The 24024-nt window shown below is 54.5% G+C and overlaps 1 protein-coding gene across 2 annotated transcripts in view; it reads left to right on the top strand.

Moving 5' to 3' along the window:
* The window catches only part of ZFYVE28 (zinc finger FYVE-type containing 28), a 128593-nt gene that overhangs the window by 51120 nt on the left and 53449 nt on the right, over nucleotides 1-24024 (top strand). For both annotated transcript variants that reach the window (XM_063108177.1, XM_063108178.1), the window contains exons 2-5: nucleotides 13560-13700; nucleotides 20411-20548; nucleotides 22275-22477; nucleotides 23539-23628. In XM_063108177.1, coding sequence (XP_062964247.1) covers nucleotides 20441-20548; nucleotides 22275-22477; nucleotides 23539-23628 — 401 coding nt within the window. In that variant the 5' untranslated portion in view covers nucleotides 13560-13700; nucleotides 20411-20440. The remainder of the gene's footprint in view (nucleotides 1-13559; nucleotides 13701-20410; nucleotides 20549-22274; nucleotides 22478-23538; nucleotides 23629-24024) is intronic.

The raw sequence follows: 24024 nt of genomic DNA, 5'->3' as shown, positions 1-24024 counted from the left end.
AGGGTCCTCCCGGCGTGGCTGGGCTTGGCGCCCTGGAACCAAGGCCCAGCCACCCGGCGCTGGTCATCTCTGAGCCGGGCCAAGGCAGGAGCTTTTGACGTGTCCCCAGGTCAGGCCCAGAGTTCAGGGTTCTGAAGGGCCAGAGCTTCGTGGAGTGGACCTGAAGCAGGGATGGGCCTGCCCGGTGAGAGGCCGCAGGCCAGGGCTGGCAAGGGAGGCCTCAGGCAGGGCCGCTGGGCACTGCTGCAGGTGGGAGATGGCTTGGGTTGGCCGCCCAGACCCCTGTGTGAGGCTGAAGATGGCAGGTCACACGTCCCGGTACAGGCTGAGAGGCCTGCTGTGTGTAGCTGACGTGGCACCTGCCAGGTGTGAGTGGCCACCCTGCCCCGTGAGTGAGAAGGCACCGCGCATCTTTTCCTCCTGTCCTTCCCCTGCGTGTCTCCGGCCGCTCCCCCTCACTGCGCTCTGCCCACCACCCTTCCGCCCTGTCCGGGAGATGTGGGACCGTCCACCCCACACGCAGCCCACACCCCACTGGGCCACCAAGCAGGATGGTGCTCCCCACGTCCTGAAGCCCAGATGTCTAGTTCTCTGCGCTCTGTCCCCATGCCTGCACTGCCCTGCTGGGTTCTTTGCCCCCTGTGTCCTGTCCCTGCTCTCCTGGGGTGCCTGCTGAGAGACCAGGGAGGGCTGAGCAAGGACAAAGGGGCCTTGGGTGGGAAACATGCATGCATGTGTGAGGACAGCTCCTGGCACCTCCTTCCTGGAGCCACCCCTGCCTGGAGTTCCAGGTGCATTTGGCTGTGGTTGAGTGTGGGGTCCTTCCCTTGCTGTCCCTCCAGGCTGCCCCCGGTGAGGGTGGAGCAGGGCAAGGGTCCCCACGCAGCTCTGCTGTCAGGACATCAGGGCTTCTGCTGCGCTCCAGGGACAGTGCTGTCTTAGGGGGACTGTAGGCCACTTTCTGGGAGGCACTGTTATTGGGAAAGATGCTTATTATTTGGCTTATTTCTTGTCCTTGTCAACTGCTCCTACTATGGTCATTTTTGATTTATGAGTATTTATTGATGCTGTTCCCTGAGCGCCACGCCAGGTTCTCTGTGTGCTTAAGTGACTTGTGGAGTGCACCGCCCAGTGACTGAGCTGGGATTTGAACCTGCAGCCTGCCCTAGGCCTGTGTCCAGCGCGTACACTCTAAATTCCATGCCGCCTGGTTCCTCTGGCTGTGTGGGCTGCAGACTCTTCCTCCGATACTGTGGAAGGCCCTTGGTTCCTCTGAACAGATTCTTGGTATGGTTTGTTTTTGTTATGCCGTGGGGATAAACTATGTATGGATGTGAAATGAACATAAAGCTGTCTGCCTTTCCTGGCAGTGTTTGCTGCCAAGGGCCGTGGGAGGCAGTGGGCTGTGTCTTGGGGTAGGCAGGGTCTCAGTGGCCTGGCTGGCCCACACACCACTGAGGACAGGATGTCTGTGGTTCAGGCTGGGGCCCATGTGGGGTCAGCTGACCATCCACAGGGGCCTTCCTGGGGTAGTGGGGCTGGGGGTTCAGCATGGATCCCCTGGTCTGCAGCCCAGGACGGCGGGTGAACACTCCCTGGGTACAGAGTTGACATGTGGTATCTGTGCACAGTGGCCTGCTGTGGGTCTGGGCTTTGGACACCCAAGGCAAGACCTTCCTGGCCTGGCATCAGGCACCCCAGAGCCCCACTGGGCCAGAAGGCCTCATGTGTGAGCCTGGACCCCAGCCGCTGAGCCTGAGGCCTGGAGGGAGCCCTTCATTTCACATGCCGCAATGCCTGCCCTGGTGGCCATGGCACCAGCACAGGTGATGGCTCTGTGCTGCTCTGACTCTTATTACCCAGCAGGAGTAAGCAGGGAAGCCAAGTCACGGAATAAGGCCTTCTTCTATCAGGCGAGCCACGTGACAGGTAGGACAAGACTTCGGAGTGTCAGCCTTGCCGCTTATTGGATGTGGAATCTTGGGTAGATTTGTGACCTCTCTGAGCCTTGGTTCTCCCCTCAGTAAGTTGGGGGATAGCCCCTTACCTCCTATGGGGTGGTGGGCATTGAAGCAGGTTTGGTGATTTTACCAGTCCCAGGAGAGGACTGCCGCTGTGTGGAGACAAAGACCGTCACATGCCAGCCTCCAGGAACAGGAGTCCACAGCCTTCTGCCCACTGCGTCCCAGGCTGCTGTGGAGGTCCACTGGGAATCCGGGGAGACAGAGCCCACGCACATGCAAAAAGTGATGCCAGGCGAGCTCACTAGTTACAGACAGGCAGCGAGGGACAGAAAAGTCCCCTATCCATTGTCAGCCTGTCCCCCAAGGCTCGAGAAAGCTGCCCAGGCTGATGGAGTCTTGCCTGTGTGTGCCCCACCTTGCAGCAGGGCTGAGGGCCCTGGGCAGCCTGCCCCAGGGGGCTGGAGGAGCAGGGCCGGGCCGTGGCAGGCGGCGCTCCCTGCCTCAGCGCGCCGCGTTCTCAGCACGGGCGATGGTTCTTCCCGAGAATTACAGGCAGGAAGCGGGGAGCTGGTCCCTCCAAAGCCACCCTGGAGAAGAACTGTCCTGGAGAACGTTCCCGCAGGGCTTACCTGAGTTTGATGAAGTATATGCTGCTGTCACGGGTGACTTGTCAGCAGTTATCCCTGTGATTAAATTGTGCCCAGGTCCCGCCCACCAATTCTTAGACCTGCCTGGCCACCCTGGAAGCAGCAGCTGACCTGATCAGGCTGTGCTGGGGACACTCACGGTATGGGAAGGGTCGAGGGGACCATGGGAAAGGTGACAAGCCCAGGGCTCAGCTCCACACCCAGGCCACAGGGAGAGACCAGGGGTGGGAGGGGCTGGCAGGAGCTGTGGCTGGTGGGGGAGGGGGACAAAGCTGCTGCTGAGGCCAAGGCGGGAGGGGGGTTGGAGGAAGGACCATCCCACCCACAGTCTCCTGCCAGGCCTCTTGCTGAGCGGGGTGCTGTCTGCAGCCCCCTGGGCCCTGGAGCAGAGCAGAGGTGGCTGGGTGGGTGGGCAGGGGCAGTAGTAACCAGCAACCAGCCATCTGGCCGTCGATGGGCCGGACAGCAGGGCTGCCAGCATGTGACGACAGGAGCATGTGCCTATCTGGGGCACCAGATCTGCTGGGGATGGCTGATGGTGCTACCTGGTCATTAGGGCCTCGGCCTGGCAGCCCCTGGACGTCCTGCTGTCGATAAGGCCCATGTCGGGAACATGGGTCCTGGCTGCCCAGAGACACCAGGCCTTAGTGGGGACAGGAGGGTGACAGGGAGGAGGCCTGGGTCAGTGTTTGGAGGCAGTGTCATCCCCAATGGTCAGTGGGTTTCCTGGACAGTTGGACATAGCCTTAGCTTCTCCTGTGCCCAGAGCTGTGGGGTCAGAGCTGCGGGGGAGCAGTCAGAGTCACATGCCGTGACCAGAGGCCTTTTTCTGGCTTCTCTGCGATGCTCTGGGATTCCTGGTATTGGAATGGGGAACGCCAGCGTTTACTGGAAAGCTGGTCCAGGAGAGGCCAGGGCCTGGCGGCACCCTGGGCACCCAACCCTCACCCCTGAGCTCTCCATCCTCTGTCCAGTGGAAGTCCATGTGTGGCCACTGTCTCCTGGGGACCTGCCAAGATCCAGAAGGCAAATGCACCGGCATCTCTACTGCTGAGTGTTGGGGTAGTGGGTGGCACAGAGCTGGCTGCGTGGGGTGGTCCATCTTGGGAACCGGCATTTGGAGCCCAGTGCATGTCCTGGGGACAGCTGCTGTGGGGAGGGAGGTGGGTGGGAAGCAGGACTCCCCAGGAGCCTGCTGGGCTCCACTCTGTTGCTCGGCTTGTGTGGGAGTCAGGGGAGCTGGTCCTTTCTGGTCTGGCCCTACTGCCTGTCCCGCCATCTGTCCTACCCACCTGTCCCACCACCTGCCTGCTCCTGTTCTCCCATGGCTGGAGCTTGGCCAAGACTGTGATACTGCCACCCTGGAGTGACAAGGTGTCTTTTTAAGGTCCTCCAACTGCAGTGTGGTGTCGTATTTGGGAAGGAAGAGTGTGAAAGGGATCCAGCCTGGTCACTCTCACCCGTCCTGTGTGGGGCTTTACAGGGACTCCTGGGCTGAGTTCTGGCTCCACAGAGTCCCGCGATGCGACCATGGCCGTTAGTGACCCTCATGAGCTTCAGTCTCCTGATCTGGGCCAAAGACAGGCCCCCCGTACAGAAGGCTCCGGTGAGGGGTGCTCTGCGCAGGGCCGGGGCTGCTCCCTCCAGGCCACTCACAGGCCGACAGGGCTGGGCACGCCGGATCTGCCCAGCCTGGCCGGCCAGCCCTCAAGATGCTGGACCGTCCCCGCGCCCCGCACTTGCACCCCGGTCTGCTCTCCTGCTGAGGCCGCGGGCCCCGCACCTGCACCCCGGTCGGCTCTCCTGCTGAGGCCGCGTGCCCCGCACCCGGGGCCGGGCTCTGCACGAGTGAGCCTTGATCAGCTTCACAGAATCGGCTCCGAGTGGTCGGTCCTGCTCTGTGTTTCTGAGCTGCTCGGTGCCACCCTGTCCCCACACGTGTTCTCCCACCTTTCTCCGGGGAGCTTGTTCAGCGGTGCCCTGCTCTCCTCAGCTAAATGCTCTCTTCCAGGGTGTCGGTTCTTTTAACCGTGCAGACCTTCACTGCTGTGAGTTTATCTTTGAGGAAATATAGGCATGGTGTGATTTTAAAATACATTCCCACTGGGTTCTAATTTATTCTTTTACAATGTTTATTTTAGAAATCTTAATGGGGTGTTTCTTCCTATTTATATCAATTGGTTCCCTTTGTTGTGGACATTTTTCTTAAGGGACACTTAAAAACTTAAAATTTAATTTTAAAATGTTGGTGAATAAGGCTGGCTGATTCCAGTCAAAGACGGGAGGTGGAGGTGGTGATCGCTTGCGTGGCATTCGGCATAGTTAGAAATGGAAATTTAGTACCAAAAGTTTCCTTTGTCTCCCAGCCTCCTGCCTTCCTGTCCCCTCCACAGGCTCAGCTGAATCCTTTGGGTTTCTGACAATCAGGACAAATTGATTTTTCTAAGTTGTGTTAGTTCAGTTCTGGGCCCCCTGCCTGGAGGTTTTGTCTGGGGTCACGGGTGGGTGTGATTGGCACATTAATAAAGACTCCTGTCCTGCTTCCGCCTGTGGCACTGCAGGGAACTTTGGATTCTTCCCTCTGAAATACTAGTCCTGAGGGGCTGGAAAGCTAGCTCCTGGTGTAACTACAATTTTAAGACAACATAGGCCTTTTGTTTTTAACCCCCTGCCTTCTCTTAATTTCTGTTGTGTGTGCGCACGCGCGTGCGTGTGTGCGTGTGTGTGTGTGTGTGTGTGTGTGTGTGATCATAGCTCCCTTTTTGCTAATGGTCAACACACTCGTAGGTCTGGTTTTGAGGTCTTTAATTTACTGAAATCAAAGCAAGCTAAGACTGAAGAGTGTTTGGTGGGCACCGATGCCAGGTCTGTGGTGCCTGCTGGTGCCCCTCACAGGGAAGGCGCAAGGCGCTTGGAGAGTGTTGTTACCCATAGTCACGGAGACATTTAGCGCTCACCCCATTCTTTTGGGGGGGGTGGTTTTGGACACGTTTGGGATGTGCCTTTTGCCAGGGAACAGCCGAAGCATCGGAGCCCACAGGTCACAGACGTCACAGCGGTTCCCCAAATCAGAGAGAACCACGAATGGCTTCAAGCTCATTTTAAATGTTGTGCGTTTGCTCAGAGGTGGTTAAACTGCTCCGATGCCCAGGTCCAGGGCCCAAAGAGGATTGTCAGGGTATATGGGGGCCCCCGGAGTCTTTCAGGGAGGCTCAAGCCACCCCAAGAGCAGCTTCTTGAGAGTTGTGCAAACCCACAGATTTTGGTTTTTACCTTCAACTAAAGGTCACTTAGAGGGATTTACTAAGTGAGCGTCATGCACCGACCCAGGCCAGCCGGCCTGCACTGCTTCCAGGCTGTTTGTGGTAGATGCCACAGCAGCTGAAGGGGCTGAGGTGAGCTGGCTGCTCCCCTGCTCCCAGGAGTTTACCAAGGGTCCCTGTCAGTTTCCTAGGGCTGCATAACCCAGTTACCCAGACTGGGGGCCTGAAACAACAGAAATTTATTCTCTCATTTCTGGAGGCCAGAAATCCAAGATCGAGATGAGGCAGGGTCGGTCCCTTCTAAGGCCTTGCTCATTGCCTTGCAGACGGTGTCTTCTCTGTGTTCTCACCTGGTCGTCCTTCTGTGTGTGTCTGTGCCCTAATCTCCTCTTATAACGACACCAGGTGTGTTGGATTAAGGCCCACTCTAATCACTTTAATCACCTCTTTAAAGATTCTATCTCCAAATATAGTCACATTCTGAAGTCCTGGAGGCTAGGACTGCAATGAGTGAATTTGTGGGGGGGGCACAGTTCAGCTCATAATAAGGTCACAGAGCAAATCCATCCCATCTGACCCCACCAAGCCAGCCCCGCTGGCGAGCTGGCCGGCAGCACGGTCTGTGGCTTGGTGGCATCCTAGCATGTGGACCTTCTGCGGCTCCAACTGCTGCTCCGTGTGGATGATTTCCTAGTGATCATCCTGCCACATGGAAACTCAGGTTGACATTTGTCACACTGGCTGGCAAGGCTGCACGGACTGGGTGGGAGATGGACTGTGTTGCAGTGGTTTGGGGGCCGCCTCTCTGCTGAGATGCCAATGACCACCCTGCAGTGGGGGGTCTCATTAGGGCAGCCAACTGCACCCACCAGCCAGCTTGAATGGAAGAGCCACAGAGCCTCAGATTTTTTATTTATTTTTGACCGGTAGGGAGATCGCAACCCTTGGCACGGTGTTGTCTGCACCACGCTCAGCAAGTGAGCTAACCGGCCATCCCTATATAGGATCCGAACCCGTGGCCTCGGCGCTATCAGCACCACACTCTCCCAAGTGAGCCACGGGGCCGGCCCAAGCCTCAGCTTTTAAAAGTAAGTTAGAGGCAGAAAGGAGTTAAATTTGATGTTCATAGGTAGAAGTTAGCACAATGCCAGCCAGCCCTGACATCCATTTTCCTGATTGCACAGTCTCCCCCAGCCAAGGGCCCAGGAGGCCCCTTTGTCCGTGTCAGCCGGCTGTGGTGGTCTCTGCTCAGGCCCCTCAGTGACACAGGTTCCCCTTTGTTGACATCCACTTTGTTCATGGGGTGTTTGGCAAGCCCATGAGGTGTGGACGTGAGGTCCATGGTTTGCCATAGAAGCAGTGTCACCTTCCAGAAGGGTGGCACTGGGGTCTCTCCTGGGTGGCGGAGTCATCCGAGTCATGAAATCAAAATAGTGGGTCATGCCAGAACCTTATAACAGAGTGAAATAGAATCCAATTAAAGTACAAAGTACTTCCCACATAGCAGCAATCGGTGTCGGATTTCTGGGAAGTTTGCAGCTGTTGTGTGTGTGCACGTGTGTGTGCATGTGTATGTGCATGTGTGTGCAGGTGCACATGTGTGTCCAGAGTGTGATGTCAGCTGTATTTATTGTTCCCTATGGGTTCCTCTCTTAGAGGCTTGAGCACCTCCCTGTCAGGTCTCTGCTCAAATTCCTCCTGAGAGAGGCCTTCTCTGACCCCCTTATTTAAAATAGACCCTCTAAAGGCACCACTGTGCTTTCCTTCCAGGCGCTTGTCACGGTCTGCAATGATGGCGATCGCAAGCTGTTTCTTTTGTGCCCACACACGAGAGCGGCTGAGTGGCTCTAGCAAGCCTGGCACTGGCGCTGCGGTGCCCACGCTGCCTGTTGGGCAGAAGAGGACGGGCAGCGCGGAGCTGCTGCGGGGGGAAAAGGCGTGCACCGTGCGTGTGGGGGCGGGAGCGGTGCAGGGAGGCCCAACCCTGTGGGCTGGGGTTGGGGCGCTCTAAGGGAAGGGGGGTGAAGGCCACAGCGTGAGCCCCATGGGCACCTGGGTGCCTGGGCAGCTTCACGTTTTCATTCTTTGAGCCTGCACTTTCCTGGGGCCTCCGCAGCACATGAGCAGGAGCACTTGCTCCCCCGAACACTGGGTACTCAGTAACGTTCTTCCCAGTGGGCAGCTTCCTGCGGGGTGCGATGGGGAGGTGAGGGGGGTCGACAGAGAGTGGACTGGGTTGGGACGAGCCTACCGTTGTCTTGGGGTGGGAAAGGCCAGGGGCCACACAGAAGAGTCACCGGGGTGACACAGGATTCTCTGTATTAGTCCATTTCTGTTGCTTATAACAGAATACCTGAAACCGGGTAATTTGTAAGGAAATAAAATTTATTTCTTAGAGTTTGGGAGGCTGGGAAGTCCACAGTCCAGGGGTGCATCTGGTGAGGGCCTTCTTCAATGTAGGGTCATGGCAAATGGCTGGGCAAGAGAGAGCTGATCTCCTCACATGCCGTCCTTTCAAAGCCATCAGAACCACGCCCATGACCATCCATTCATAAGGGTACAGTGCTCACAGTCTAATCACCTCTCAAAGTCCTCACCTTTCAATTACCGTAATAGAATTTCCTACCCTCTTAACACTGTCACAGTGGGAATTAATACATGAACCTTTGGGGGACACAATTCAATCCATACTGTCCACCATGCCCAGCCACGGAAGGCTGGAGCTGGGGAGAGCAGCTGGTGCAGTTTTCCCCCCCGAGTGGTTGCAGACGGCAAGGGGGACACCACAGGTGGTCCCCACCCAGCAACTGACTGGGCATTGGTGATCCTGGAGATGAGAGCCTGTTACAGACACTGGCACCAGTTCCTCTGTGGCTCTTCTCCAGAGAGGCAGGGCATAGTGTGTGGGCGGGTGTCTTACATGCTCGTAAGCATTTGGTCAGACATGTGAGATCCCTGCTGTAAAGTCAAGGTGACATGCCCTTTACTGAGTGGAATCTTTTTTCTGTCTGACACTAAAGTGCTAGCTAGCCTTGGTTAGTGGTCGCAAGTGGCCTAGTTGCAAGGATTCCCTTCCCTCTGAAGAGTTTGGACGGGATGGCGTGGAGCTTGGCTGAGGGGTGGAAGTCTACCAGATGTCACAGAAGTTTGAATGGATGCATTTTTCTGGGTGCTGGGCTGTCAGCATCATTCCCGTGATGTCACTGCCAAGCTGCTAGGTCGAGATCTTCCTTTCATTAAAAACATGGACGTGGTAGCATCTCAGTGGGGTGACACTTGGGTGGCCGAACGGCTGCATCCAGTCCCCAGACAGGCTTTGCTTGTACTGGGCACTCTCATTTTCTTTTTTGTGCCTTTCCAGGGTGGACATGCCCTTTCCAGTTCTCCACAGGCCCCACTGCTCCCTTTTGTCTTCTTGCCACCCCCCATTTAGTTGCCTGCCCAGCCCTGAAGGCACAGGAGTGAACGCTGGTTGAGGGGGGTGGTTAGAGAGCAAGAGCTTCTGATCTGTTGTCCAGCTAGCTTCTCCCCCTCCCTGCAGCTTCTATACTAAAACCAGGAGGAGGCTGTAGGACTGACAGTGGGCCTCACTTAGGTGCCTGAGTGTGAGCTAGCAGTATAATTAATGCCTGCCAAACTGAGAAGGTTTCCTCAGACCAAAGAACAAAGCAGGCAACTCCATATGGTTTACAAGGAGTTTATTATTACTGTTGGGTGAGTCACTTACTGGGATTGGGCGGAGTATCAATCCAAGTACTGTGCAGTTGCTTTCTCCACAATCCTGGAGGGTGAGATGGGGGAGCAGTTGAAGCTTATAAGGGACTTAGGGACAAAAGTGGAGCTGTGCCAAAGAGAGGAAGGCTGTGGAAATGGAAGATTCCCAGGCACCTCGCGGCCACCTGTTGCTTATCCTTGGGGTTGCTAGAGTCATTCCCCTTACCTTACACAAGCACAGCATTCCTTTCCTTTCCTTGGTTGCTAAGCAACCTGTGCAAGGGAAAGATTGTAACTATTGAAGCCAGAGCTCCGAAGACCATGAGGATGGAGTGAGCTCTGATCAGCATTCCTACACTTAGGCCATAACTGGAGGAGTGTGGGGTGTGGGGCAGGAGGTGGAGCCTTGACTTTAGGGGTGAGGGACCCCATTTGGAGCACCAGCCAGCACGCTCCACACCTTCCACCCCCAGACCCTCTCCCCAGACTGAGCACATGTATACTCACACTCACATACACACTTGCACACACACATGCACACTTGTGCTTATGCATATACTCACATGTGCATGCATACTCACACAGTACACGTGCACATGTGCATATGCATGTACACACACTTGTACATGTGCACATATTCACACACTGCCACTCACACAGATGCATAGTGCACACACGCCTGCTCATGTGCTTACACATGCATGCTTACATGCACACATATCCATGCACACATGCACACGTGCTTGCATGCATATTCACACAGTACAGTCACATACATTAATGTGTGTGCATATACTTGTGCATGCACACAATGAACATACCTATACACACAGCCACACACAAGATGCATACATGCACGGGTGCACTCCCGTGACTGCTCCTGTGCTCACACACATGCACAGTTACATGTGCACACACATGGTGGTGGTTTGTTGATCTCCAGAGCACAGAGGAGGGGGTGTGTGGGTGAGCTGAGGGGACACGCATGCAGTCCTCTCAAGGATTGGTCCCCTCTTTGGTACGTGGTTGGGGGGTGACAGGTGAGGACCATGTGATGAGTGGGACTTTGTCGTCCTGATGCCAGCACCATGGCCACCACCAGCCTTTCATGCCCCTGCATCCTTACTGAGCTTTCTCTGTGAGCTGAACTGTGAGGGCCCATGCTGACCTAGGCAGTTGGTTTGAGTGTTCGAGTTTGTGGTCCTCTTACATGTGATGAAGTTTTAGTGCCAGGACAAAGAGTGATCCCGAGCTGTTCTCCGGATGGACTTGGGCATGGCCCCCTCATCGTGCTCTTTCTCAGAGCAGAGATTTAGCTTCCTGGAGACGTCATTATCCAGTGCCCTAAATTCAGTACCTGGCCTGTTTGCTGGGCCAGATGGTGTCCTGTCAGTGAGCAGCCGTCGGGGCCGCAGGCACACGCAGGGACCCCTGCTACCCGCCTGTCTGGGGTTATTTGGACTGGGAGGGCTTCCCGTCTGCTGCAGGACTGTCCTCACTGGGTCCTGCTTTCCCCGCCCTCCCACATCTACTGTAGTGAGGGGCCAGAAGGTAGTGGCTAGGTGCTGTGACCTGGGTTAGTGCCCTGAGCTGGGAGTCTGGTGCAGCGGGTCTCACCGCTGATGTGGCATCGGGCACAGGCCTGTGGCCCCAGTGAGCTTGGCACCCGCCCCACCCCAGAAGGCACCTCTGTCGACTGGCCACAGGATCTGGCTGTGGGTCTCTCCCTCCTTCCTTGGGACGAGGCGTGACAGAAGGACAGGGGCCCAGGAGGGGAAGCTGGTGGCCACCTGAGAAGCTGGGTTGTGATTCTGGGGCCACCTCTGAGAAGCAGAGAGAGAGGCCTTTGTTCCTCATCTGTGAGCCTCAGCCTCGAGGCCTGGGAGGTGCTGCCCTCCCTGGCCTTCCTCCCACCAGCCTTCCTCTCCTTTCAGTTGGTAGAGCAGGAAAGAGACACAAAGTGTCTCCGCCTCCTGACCCCAGTCTTGTTCCCGTTCCATCACAGAGGTGTCAGTGGTGACTGCAACCTCCTGGCCCTCCCGGGTATGGCAAGAACCTGGGAGTCAGCTGAGCCTGTGGAGGGGACAGGTTGGCTCCCTGGAGCAAGAAGGCATGAGGCGCCGGGAGATGGCAGGGATGGCACCAGGCCCACCCACACCCCTGCACCTCTGGCATCTGCTAGGGCATCATCCCACCAGGCAGGGCGGGGTCTGGGTCCGAGGTCTAGGGCCCAGGGTGCCCAGGCAGCCTCGGTTGGATGAGGAGTGAATGAACGGGCTCTTGTCTCCTCAGCCTCCTGGGAACTGCCCTGGAAAAGGCTTCTCATCGGCCCTGCCCGGGGCGCGCCCCGCCTTGGCCACTCACTGGAGCCAGGGCAGCAGGGCACTGGGGATGGCCACCCTATGGCCAGGGTGGGGACTCTGGGAGCTGTCGGGGGCTGGATGGCCCCTGCTCAGCCTTGTCGGGCTTTCCTCTCTCCACCCCGGGTCTGGGACAGCATCTCGAGCTGATCGGGAGGGTCAGGACTGGTGGATCATCTGTGACCGAGACCCTGTAGCCAAGGAAAAGCGCCACGGGGACAAAAGCACCATGGGGACAAGGCCGTGTGGAGGGAGGGGTAGAAGGCCAGAGTGAACAGAGGAGACAGGCCAGGCTGAGAAGAAAGTTGAGAGAAAGGGGACACTAGAAATTTAGAGATGTTCTCTCACATTCAGCAAACTACAGATTATAAACACGGCCATGTGCTCCTTCTTAGGCAGAACGAAAGTGAATTGTGTCGATGGTGTGCCGTGTGTACCGTGTGCCGTGTGTGCCTGTGCCGTGTGTGCCATGTGTGCCGTGTGTGTGTGCCATGGCTGCCTGTGCCGTGTGTGCCATGTGTGCATGCCATGTCTGCCTGTGCCGTGTGTGCCGTGTGTGCGTGCCATGTCTGCCTGTGCCGTGTGTGCCATGTGTGTGTGCCATGGCTGCCTGTGCCGTGTGTGCCATTTGTGTGTGCCGTGTGTGCGTGCCATGTCTGCCTGTGCCGTGTGGGCTGTGTGTGTGTGTGATATTGCCATGGATTTGAACTCGTGTGTGATTTGGTCTGTCCCCTCGCCTTCGCCTTTCTCTGTGTGACCGACTGTCAGGGCGCCTTGGAGGGCTTCATCACTCTTCCAGTGAGCTTCTTTTAATCCTCGAGACTCAGAGCCAGGGGAATAAGCCATTTGCACCTCAGGGCAGCAGGGATGCACACCATGGTCCTGAGGCGGGTGGTCTTGCCTGCAGGTGCACAGCAATGAGAAGGCTGGTGGGCGAGCGACAGGGAGGGCTGCAGCCACCCAGGGGAGCTGGAGGCCCGGCTTTGCTTCGAGTATGGTAGCTGCATTTCAGGCCCCAGGATCAGAACCCCTGTGCATTTGGTGGGAAGTGAGCTCTGAGTTTTGGGTTTCTGCCACAATGCACTGGCATTCCTGGCATTATGGAAACTGTGCCAGAGGCTGAGAAGTTTCCAGAGTGCAGGGAATAGCAAAATGTTTATACACTGTCAATTACTCTTCATTTAAGTGGAGTAAATTTTATTGTGTTACTCTGAGCCACTTCCTTTAGTGGATGTCCATGTCATTTTAGTTTAATTTCGTGAATGTAAAATATTTTCTAAGAGCTGATTTCAACATCCGGTGGCCCCCGGGCCCCACTCTTCCCAGAACCCCTTATCTGGGGGTTCTGCACATGGGGAGTTTCAGGATCAGCGTCTGAGGTGGGGCCAACACAGCCTGGATTCCCCACAGCCGCCAGTGGCCTTCTGAGAAGCAGCACAGCCCCAGGGGGGCTTGGGACAGCGGGTCAGGGACGGGCAGTGGTGGCCTGAGTCTCAGTTTGAGTTGTGTCCATAGAGATGCTGGTGTGGAAAGCTGACGGAGGAGCCGGCTCCTGCTCAGGGTGGCCTGGCCCATCTCACCCCCGGGTGCCTCTCTCTCCCTGTCTTGCAGAGGTCGGACCCGCAGCTGCTGGCTCAGTTCTACTATGCTGACGAGGAGCTGAACCAGGTGGCTGCAGAGCTGGACAGCCTGGACGGGCGCAAGGACCCCCAGCGGTGCACGCTGCTCGTCAGCCAGTTCCGCTCCTGCCAGGTGAGTGGCGTGTGTGCCATGTGTGGGGTGGCGAACCTCTGTCTACAGGAGGCTGTCCCTGCCTGCGTGGGCGGGGATTGGAGCGGCCTGTCCTTGGTGACCGAGGCTCTGACACTGTGCTCTCCTGTGCTGGAGAAACCAGACCCAGGAGGAGTGAGATCCTGTGCAGGACGGCGGCGTGGGGTAGAGCCATGCTGGAAACGGCAGCCTACACGGACACCTTGGGAGAGCAGAGCGGGGGAGCCCGGGTGGGGAGGCCAGTGGGCATCAGGAAGGGGCGGGGGCTGCACCTGGACTGGTGGGTGCTCGTGGCTCACGCTCTTCTGCTGACGTGCTGCTGGCTGGCAGTGTTTTCCCCCTAGCGTGCCCAGCATCCACGAGGCACTTCCAACATGAGAGCAGTGGCCTAGTGCAGTTTTGTCCGGGGACTATCAGGGTCTTTCAAAAGTTCTGGAACTTTCTTGGTGTATTCTGCCCACAAGGCCTTGCTGGATCCTTGCTTCCCTGGCTGGTGGGGACAACATGTGCCCACCCGACAGGGCAGACTGTCACTGTGGCCTCAGGGTTTCATCCCTTGACCCTGCTCCAGGGGGTCAGGAACCTGTCTGTGGCCACGACTGCTTTTCCAGCCAGCTTGGGCTCCACTCTTTGTTTCTCTTGGCCCTGAGCTTCAAGCAGTTCTGGGGCAGCCCCCACTCACTGCGGGTCTATTCAGGTGTCCAGGGGCACCTCCCAGGAGATTGTGTAGAAATAGCTCCTGTCCGGGCCACGGGTACTAGAGAACCCTGCAGCCTGGAGGACGGAGCTGCCTGTAGGGGAGGGAAACTCCACGGAGGAGAGGGGCTTAGAGGGCTCTGGAGGCCCCCATGCCCTGCTGTCCCACCTGTGAGCGAGGGGACATGGGGAAGGTGTTTTCCCATTATGTCCTGTTATGCTGACCTGTGTGCTTTTTGTTGAATGACGGTGTTGATGATAAAGTGTCCTGAGTGCGTTTGAGAGGGAAGGACTGCAGAGCTGGTGGCTCCTTCCTGGGGGGCTACCGATGAGCTTTAACTGAGGTGTGTCACAGCGAAAACGGCTCTGCGAGAAGGGTCTGGAAGGGAATGCTCCCAGGTAGGGACATGACTTAGCACACACGTTCTCTCCTTGTCTCTGAGTCTGTGAAGAAACCCTGGGCGTTCACTTCCGACAGCAACCGCAAGCACGGGTTGTGACCTGAGCTTCTGGCTCACTGGCTATAAATGGTGGGAGGGGTTCCCACAGGCCCTCCTTGGGTTCCTTTACTTTGCTAGAGCTACCCACAGAACTCTGGGATTTCCCTCTACTTGTTTCCTGGCTTATTAATAAAGGATATTACAAAGGATACAGATAGACAGATGAAGTCGTACGTGGGACAAGGTCTGGAAGGGTCCCAAGCGCAGGAGCTTCTATCCCCATGGAGGTGAGTGCCCCACCCTCCCGGCTTACAGATGTGTTTGCCGTCCCAGAAGCTCTCTGAACCCCGCTCTTTTGGGTTTTTGTGGAGGCTGCATTACCTGGGCATGATTGGTGACGTCACTGGCCACGGGTTATCAGCTAAGTCAACCTTCAGCCCCTTTCCCCTCCCTGGAGGCTGGGGGGTGAGGCTGAAGGTCCCAATCCTCTAATTATGCCTTGGTCTTTCTGGTGACCGGCCCCTGTCCTAAAGCTGTCTAGGGCCTCCAGCCACCCGCCAGTCATCAGCATTCAAAAGACATTCATTACCTCAGAGATTCCAAAGGTTTTAGGAGCTGTATATCCGGAAAGAAGACGACTAAATAATGTTTCAGGATATCACACTTTCTAAATTCATTGGTTAATTCCAGCAGCTTTTTTTTTTTTCCCAATTTCATTAGATTTTTTTGGATAGATGATTGTGTTTTCTGCAAACAAAGATACTTTTACTTCTTGCTTTTTTTTCTTTTTCCTATCTGAATGCCTTGATTGTGTGTGCGTGTGTGTACGTGTGTGTGCTTATGTGTGTGCATGTGTGTCTGTGCATGTGTGTGCGTGTGTCTGTGTGTGTGTGTGTTGCCCTGTTGTACTGGCTAAAAACCCGGTGCGATATTGAGCAGCGGTGCTGAGAGCAGACGTCTTCTCCTGTTCTTAACTTGGGGGAGCAAGAATTCCGTCTTTCACCGTTAAGTGTGTCATCAGCTGTAGCAGTTTCGTAGCCACCCTTTATCAGGCCAAGGAGGCAGCCCTCCATTTATAGCTTGCTGCGAGTTCTTATCAGGAGTGGATGTTGGGTTTTTTTCAAATGCTTTCTATGAGTCAATTGAGATTACAATGTGGTTTTTTTTAAATGATAAACTACATTGCCTGGGTTTTTTACTCAATAAATATTGATTATTTTTATTATTACCCACTCTGTCACCCAACAACAGTACCAACAGCAACAGCATGCAGGTGCCGTGAGGGCAGGGCTATGTCTGTGTACAACATTCACTCATATATCCCCAGTACCCGGCACATACTAGTCACTCAGTAGTATAATTGAAAAGGAACACTTGGCTGACCAATTTAAGTATTAACTTATTTTCTTTTTGAATAATGTGCCTTAATTATTATTTTTTGTAGATGATACTTAACAGCATTACGTAAACAATGGTAAGCTGTGTCAAGCTGCCAAAAGTTTGAATCCCGTGCTAGTATATACATTCCGCCTTCTCACCATAGCTGTTTTTAGAGTTACAGTGATCTAGCACTGAAAGAACTTTGGACTCATCTGGTCCAGCTCTCATTTCACCAATCAGAACACTAAATGCACTCAGACTAGGTGACTCATCAACAATCACATGCAGTAAACAGAAAACAAGGGGTCACTTTCTGGATGCCATTGCACCAAAGGTCACGGTGGTTTGAATTCTTGGTGTATCAGAGAATGACAGAAGTTTTGTTCTGTGATAGAAAAAGGATAATAGAATCCATTGGGCATCACAAATATGCCAAAAAGATAAAAGACGAATTTGGTCCTGCTCTTAATGAAAATAGATTTTTAAAAACACAGATGAGGTCAGACATGCTACCAAGAAAATGCAGAAGTTAGACCACATCAATGGTTCTCAGTCCTCACTGAGCGCCAGAGCCAATTTGAGAAACTAGGAAATATGCTCAGCAGGGCTCAGTCCCAGACATTCTGCCTTACTTGGTCCAGGAGGAGCCTAAGCGCACATGGATTGATGGATTTTTGAATGTTAAAAAAAAATTACCCCTGTATTCCTGGGATAAATCCCACTTGCTCATGATGCATTATGAGTTGTTGAACTCAATTTCTTAAACATTTTAAAAGAACTAATCATTTGTAACTAATTTTTATATCTATATTCATGAGGGATATTGGTCCATAGTCTTTGTTTGATTTTGGTATCAGGATAATGCTGGACTCATAGAATGAGTTGGGAAGTAGTCCCTCCTCTTCAATTTTTGGGAAGATTTTGGGTGGAATTGGTATTATTTCTTCTTAATGTTTGGTAGGATTCGCTATGACTCTATCTGGACTTGGAGTTTTCTTTTTGGGAAGATTTTTAATTACAAATTCAACTTCTTAAATAGATATCGGATTTTTCAGCTTACCTAGTTCTTCTTGAAAGATCTTTGTTTTTGTTTTGTTTTTTAAAAAGATGACTGGTAAGGGGATCTCAACCCTTGACTTGGTGTTGTCAGCACCACGCTCTCCCGAGGGAGCCACGGGCTGGCCCTGTTGAAAGATCTTTGGTAGTTTGTATCTTTCAAGAAGTTTCATCTAAGTTGTTGAATTTATTGGCATAAGTTGTTCATAATATTTTCTTTTAGTCCTTTCGATACCTGTAGGATCCGTAGTGATGTCACCTCTCTTGTTCCTGTCACCAGGAAGCTGTGTCTTCTCTGTTTCCTTCTTGAACCGAGTTGGTGGGTTTATCAATTTTATTGATCTCCTCAAAGGAACTGTTTCTGGCTTTGCTGATTTTCTCTATTGCTTTTCTCTTTCATTAAATTTCTGCTCTGATCTTTATTACTCCCTTTCTTTTGCTTGCTTTTGGGTTTCATTTGCTCTTTTCTTTCTAGTTTCTTAAGGTGGAAGCTGAGGTCAGAGAAGAGAGCTTCCTTCTTTTCTACTGTAGTCATTTAGAGTGCAAGTTGGATCTCTCTGCCGACAACGAGCTGGGGCCGTTATAGAGCTCGCTGTGTGTTTCCCGTCTCTTAGGGAGCACCGTTCTTCACTGTCTGGTGTCCAGTGTCTTAAGAATCGCTGTTAGTGTTGCTGTTTGGAGCAGGGTAAATTCGGTTCCTGTTACTCCATCTTGGCTGGAATTGGAAGTCCCACCAAATGTTCGGTGAGGTGCACTTTGTGTTAGGTGCTGTTCTAGGCACTGGGGACTCATTAGTGAATAAAAAAGACCCTGCCCTCAGGCAGCTGATGTCCTGGCAGACCAGGGGGGTGGGGAGTGGGTCCAAGGACTGGCACTAGACGGCTACGCAACTTTGGACAAGTCGTGTCCCCTGTTGAGCCTTAGGTCCCTGGCTCAACATTTACTAAACACTAACTATTGTTATTATTGCCATTATTTGATCATTAATTTGTTGAGTCACGAGAAAGAGACCTTCCTACCCAGAGAACCTTTTAAAAAGCAATGACTATTTTTTAAAAAGAAAACCTTTTTAGAAGTACTACTTGATGTTGGTTGAATTTTATTTTTATGTTTTGTATCATAAAGGCTAAAATTTTTCCTTGCACTGCAGGATTTCCTCGTGTTTAGTACACTGACTTCTTGGATTAGAAAGGCCACACTTCTCCACTCGTGGCGATTTTTCATATCTGCTTCCAGAGAAAGATGAAACTCAAGCCTCACAGGACAGGAAGGAGGGAGGCTGAGATTTAGAATTGCCCAGGGTGAGAGTGTCAAATAGTGAGGTCTTTCTGGAAAGCAATCTGGCGGAATCTAATCAGTCTGTAAATGCAGCGTATACTCCTGACTTTGTGATACTATTTCCAGAAATCAGTGGGTCCCAAGGCAGTAATCCAGAATTTGGAGTGTCATGCACCACAAAAGTGACTGCGACATTATTTATGGTGGTGGAGAATTAGAAACATGGTAAATATCCAGCAAAAGAGGAAGGAGTGAGTTAATAGTATGGCCCGTATGCGTGAATCTAATGTAGGTGTCCATCGGAAGTTGGATTTGTGAAGAATTCTAACAACGTGTTCCAACAGTAAGTGACAACATACAAGATCATGTACACAGGTTGACCTCAACACTGATCGAGAACAGGCCCCTGGTGGACAGATTTAGAAGGAAATACGAATGCGCCCAACCTGCAGTAGTGTTTTCCCCAAGGACATTTTCCCTGCTTCCGTATTTTCCCATTGTTTCTAGCTTTTCTGTTATGAGTGTGCATTTATTTTATATTTAGCAAATTAAAGGAAAAAGTTAAACTTTCCATGTTCTTGTAATTCTATGGAATGAATGGCCCATGTTTAAAGAATAGTACAATTTTAAAGAAAAGGATGGAATGTAAATTAACATGCAATGAAATGAGCTTGTTTCTCTCATACATACACAATGTTCGAAGCAGTCTGTTATACTTTGTATTTTGAGCATGAGGAAATACAGTGAAGTAATTTTAAAGAGTCTTTAAAACAAAAGTTGCCGTGTGTTTTGGCTTGCTGTGGGCCAGGGAGGAGCCAAGGCTTTTACAAACTTTAGCTCACACAGGCCTCCCAGCAGCCCAGGAATTGTCTCCGTTTTGCAGATGGGCCGGGTGGATCTAAGAAGCGAAGTGGCCTGTCCCATGTTGCTCGGGCGTGAGGGGTGGGGTCAGGGTCTCCAAGTCCTGGAAGCTGGTGCCTCCTAGGTGCTGACTGACTGACACATTGCTGCTGCTGATCTGCTGGTTCCAGCGGAGGTGGGGGGATATCGCCCAGATGCAGGAGCAGGGCCCCGCTGTGCCTGGCCTTGGTGTACCTGCTCTCCCCTGACCCTAAGACGTGTGCTGTGGCCTCTGTCTACACAGGCTGAGTCTGTCTGGCCCAGTGGCTCTGGGATCGCCGGTGCTGGGTGAGGCCTTCTTATTCACACAGGGGATGCTGACTGCGTTCTGGAGACAAGCCTTGGAGCCCCTCTGGGTGGTTTGAGATGGGCTGGCTCCACATAGCGTCACTTAGTGACACTGCTCCTTGACAGCAGATGGTGCCTGACAGTGTTGTGAAAACCTGGGATGATATGGGCTTGTGATGTTATACAAGCAACACAGCAACTTGGCAGCAAAATCAAATTTTGATTTGTGTCTGTCAACCCAGCAATTCCATCTCTTGAACTCTGTCCTGAGGAATATGCGTGTGGTGCTCAGAGAGATACTCAGGGTAGCCTGGGTGTCGGTCACCAGCAGACGGGGCTGTCTTCCCGTAAGGAATCGGGTACAGCTGTGACAAGAGGTGATGTGGGATCTATGTAGATATGTGCAAAGCTCCCAGGCGTCATCACATGAACAGCCATGCCATCATGGCGCTCTAGAGAATACATAGGTGTAAGGGGGATGCAGGAGCTCCACTCTTTAGATACTTCTGGAATGTTTGAACTTTTTGTAGCAATTATAGCAAGCATGGATGGGTTACTATATCACTTTCGTAATCCCCAAAATCAGTAAAATGCACTGTGCGTGTTTTTGAGCAGCACACATGGCTGTCTGCACGCTCTCCGTTTCTGTTTCAGGACAACGTGTTAAACATCATTAACCAGATCATGGACGAGTGTATCCCCCAGGACCGCGCCCCACGGGATTTCTGTGTCAAGTTCCCCGAGGAGATCCGGCACGACAACCTGGCTGGCCAGCTGTGGTTCGGTGCTGAGGTAGCAGCCGCCACCTGGGTTCCAGTGTCTAATGTTGGGCATTTCCCAGCCATCTCCCCTTGAACCTCGCCCATGGGCACTGCAGGTGCAAGGACCTGGTATCTACTCCAAGGGTTCTATCTGTCCCCGGTTTCTGGATGGCAGCTTGGAGCCTGTTAGGCCACACGCCTTGGAGGGTCTAGGGAAACCCTGTGCCCCCAAAACTGCACATGCAAATGAAGTTTCCCATGTGATTTTTAGGAAGTTCTCAGGCCCCCAGACATCCAGGACCTAAAAGTGTTCTTAATAGCAATAATACTAATATCAAGAAGAGTAGTTCCCCTCCCCCACCCACAGCACGGCCACAGCAGCTCCCCCGGGGGAGCTGTCCCGGGGCATCACCTGTGCCTGTCTGATTTTATCTCCCAACAAGGAAACTGAGGCACCGAGAGGAAGGTGTCTTATTCCCAAGGTGATGGAACCAGCCTCCCCTAGCCCAGGGCTTTCCTGTACCCCCCACCCCACTGTGTGGACACCCGAGACTGCTCCACTTGGCCATGCTCTCAAGATGTTAGGGGTCCCCCGACATCTGTCGGCCCCTCTGCTATGCTGTCCCCGCCCTCCCTGCCTCACTCTCCACGAGGCGCTGGATGCCTGGTCTTCACCCTACCCTGCCCGGCCGTGCGCACATCCGCTCCCGCATTCCCCCCGTCCCTGCGGCCACCTCGCTCCTCCTGGCCATCCCGTGGGGCGTCCTCCCCCAGGTGCTGGTTGACTGTGGGTGGCCCAGATAGGTAATCCCTCCTCCCAGCCTCAGTTTTCACCTGTGTGAAGTGGGTCCTGGGGCAGAGGCAGCTGTGAAGGTCGTGAGGGGAAGCAGGTCCTGCGCCGGGGTCCGGCTGCTCCAAATGGGGTCGTGGCGCCGTGAGCTCCATGCTTCCCCACAGGGAGGGCCTGGGAAGGCAGTGGCCCTCTTGCGCTGTCACCGGGAGATGGCAGCTCCTCCTGCTTCTCCTCTTGAGCATCACCATGGGACCGGCCGGTGACTGGTTCCGGCCCAGGCGTGGTGAGGGCCCAGCCCGCTGCTCAGCAGCCACCTCAGCACAGCCCTGCCTGGGGACTGGGTGGTCCCCTCAGCCTGAGAGCAGTGTGGTGGAACCCCATGTCACCGCAGGCACACTGGAGCTGCCTTGGGCACCCCAGGCAGGTGTGGGTGGATTTGAGGGGCAGAGGAACCCCCTTACACATCTGGAGTGGAGGGACTCCTGTACCCGTGAGTTCCCAGGAGGATCATGTGCTCCGAGCCAGGAGACTGTTAGCACGCGGGGTCTGTGACTCCCCAGAAAGGTCAGGTACTCGGGGAGCCCGGATCGGCCCTGCTGCCTCGTGCCTGGGGCACAACCCAGAATGTGGCGTCCGGGGCTCCTGGCTCCCCGACCGCCATCCCTGTGGCTGCATGGGGAGGGTGGGGAGGAGAGGTACATGGTGGGGCCTCTGCCTGGAGCCCCCCACCCCGAGGGCCTCACGTTGGCCAGCCCTTCCCTGCCTGCCTCTCTGGTCGGTCATGGTAGGAGACATCTGTGACTGCCGCCACGGTTGTTCTGAATTCAAGAGAGCACTCTCCAGAGGGGACCAGGAGCAGGTGCCCGCATCCTTGCCCCGAGTGAGAAGATGGGCACAGCAGAGTCAGGTTCCCGGGGACAGGGGACTCGCTCGGGCCTCCCCTGACTGTGTCCCCCGCCCGCAGTGCCTGGCCGCCGGCTCCATCATCATGAACCGCGAGCCCGAGAGCATGGCCATGCGCCCGCTGGCCAAGGAGCTGACCCGCAGCCTGGAGGACGTGCGGGGCGCCCTCCGCGACCAGGCGCTGCGGGACCTCAACAGCTACACGGAGAAGATGAGGGACGCCCTGAGGCACTTCGACGTCCTGTTCGCAGAGTTCGAGCTGAGGTGACTCTGGGGGCCACATGTGCACCCTGGGCACGCGGGGCCACCCCTTTGCTTTATGAGTCTGGGGGAGCCCGCTCTTTGGGGCTCGTCCTGACATTTCATTGTAGAAATAACATTTCAAGGGTCTGCAGAGGGAGGACCTTGCTGGTTGGGGCCACCTGTTGGTCCATTAACCCCCCGCAGGGCACAATGAGGGGGTGGGGGAGGGGCCTTTCCAGGGAGGGGAGAGAAGCAGAGGGGACCCAGGCGGGGTGGAGCGGGGCTCTGGCCATCGTGGGACTCCAAGGAAAGGACTTGAGGGAGGCCTGAGGGGCCAGGCACACTATGACATGTCCACAATGGGACGACACGCACGGCAGGTGAAAAAAGAGGACAAAACATCGGTGTCCACGGTGGTCCCAGTTAATAAAATTGTCCCTCTTGTCATCTGTATGGAAGGAAATCAACCAAAACATTAAAGGTGATTTCTCTAGGAAGTGGGACTATGGAAGATTCAGTTTCGTTTTCTTCCGTCTCCCCAGATTTCCTAAGGAAGCTTTTGTAACGAGAAAAATTAGTTAGTGATTTAGAAGGAAAGAAAGTATTGTCATCTGGGGAATGGTTGGACAAAGTGTCACTTTCTTACAGTCATTCAACAAACCTCCTGTGAGCCCCTGTGCCCCGGCTGAGCTGGCTCCTGTGGGCCGCAGGGCCTGACACTGCCCATGGCAGGGCACAGGGGACTGTCCTCCCACCCACGCACGCGTTCGTTCGTCATCCACTTGCTCTCCCGCCAAGGTGGAGGACGGTCATGTGAGTGGGCAGTGACGGTTCCAGGGTGTCAGGGCCAACATGGGGCAGGGCTGTGGGGGCCCGTGGGGGCCCGAGGAGACTCTGCACTAGGCCTGCCCGGGCAGGACTTTTGGTTTCAAATATCAGTCGTAAAGCCGGGAGTCAGGGATTTAGGAAACTGTTGACATGGGGCAGTGCTGCAGTGTTGTGGCCTTAATTTAAGACACACTTTGTTTAGGGGAGGCCCATGGTGGCGTGAGGGTGGCACTCACACTCCTGGCTGTTTGCAGCTATGTCTCTGCCATGGTGCCTGTGAAGTCTCCCAGGGAGTACTACGTGCAGCAGGAGGTCATCGTGCTGTTCTGCGAGACAGTGGAGAGGTGAGGACCGGGCCGTGCCGGGGGCATCCAGAGAGTCCCTTTTCCTCCCCACCCTGCTCCAGACCCGGGGCACAGGGCAGCCCTGTGGGAATGCGCTTGCTGAGGAGATGGCCGTGATAGGAAGGTACCAGCCTGCCATCTTCCAACACCACATCTGGCTTCACCTCACTTTGTGGGCAGGGGTGGAGGGGGAGGCCTCCCCTCCTCACATCTGCCTGGCCCGTTCCTCTGCGGCATGGTCACTTTTCCCTGGGCCCAAAGTGCATATCCTGCAGGTGAAGTCGTGTGTCAGGACAAAAACGGGAAGGCTCAGCCATGACAAGATGAACAACCAAACCACCTCCCTCCCAACCCACCCACCTCCCTCCTCACCTCTCACCTCCCCCCCCATCTCCC

Source organism: Cynocephalus volans, chromosome 9 (genome assembly GCF_027409185.1).
Source record: "Cynocephalus volans isolate mCynVol1 chromosome 9, mCynVol1.pri, whole genome shotgun sequence".
Taxonomy (NCBI): Eukaryota; Metazoa; Chordata; class Mammalia; order Dermoptera; family Cynocephalidae; genus Cynocephalus; species Cynocephalus volans.
Note: the sequence above shows the minus strand (reverse complement) of the source record. Positions and strands in the feature narration are given on the sequence as shown.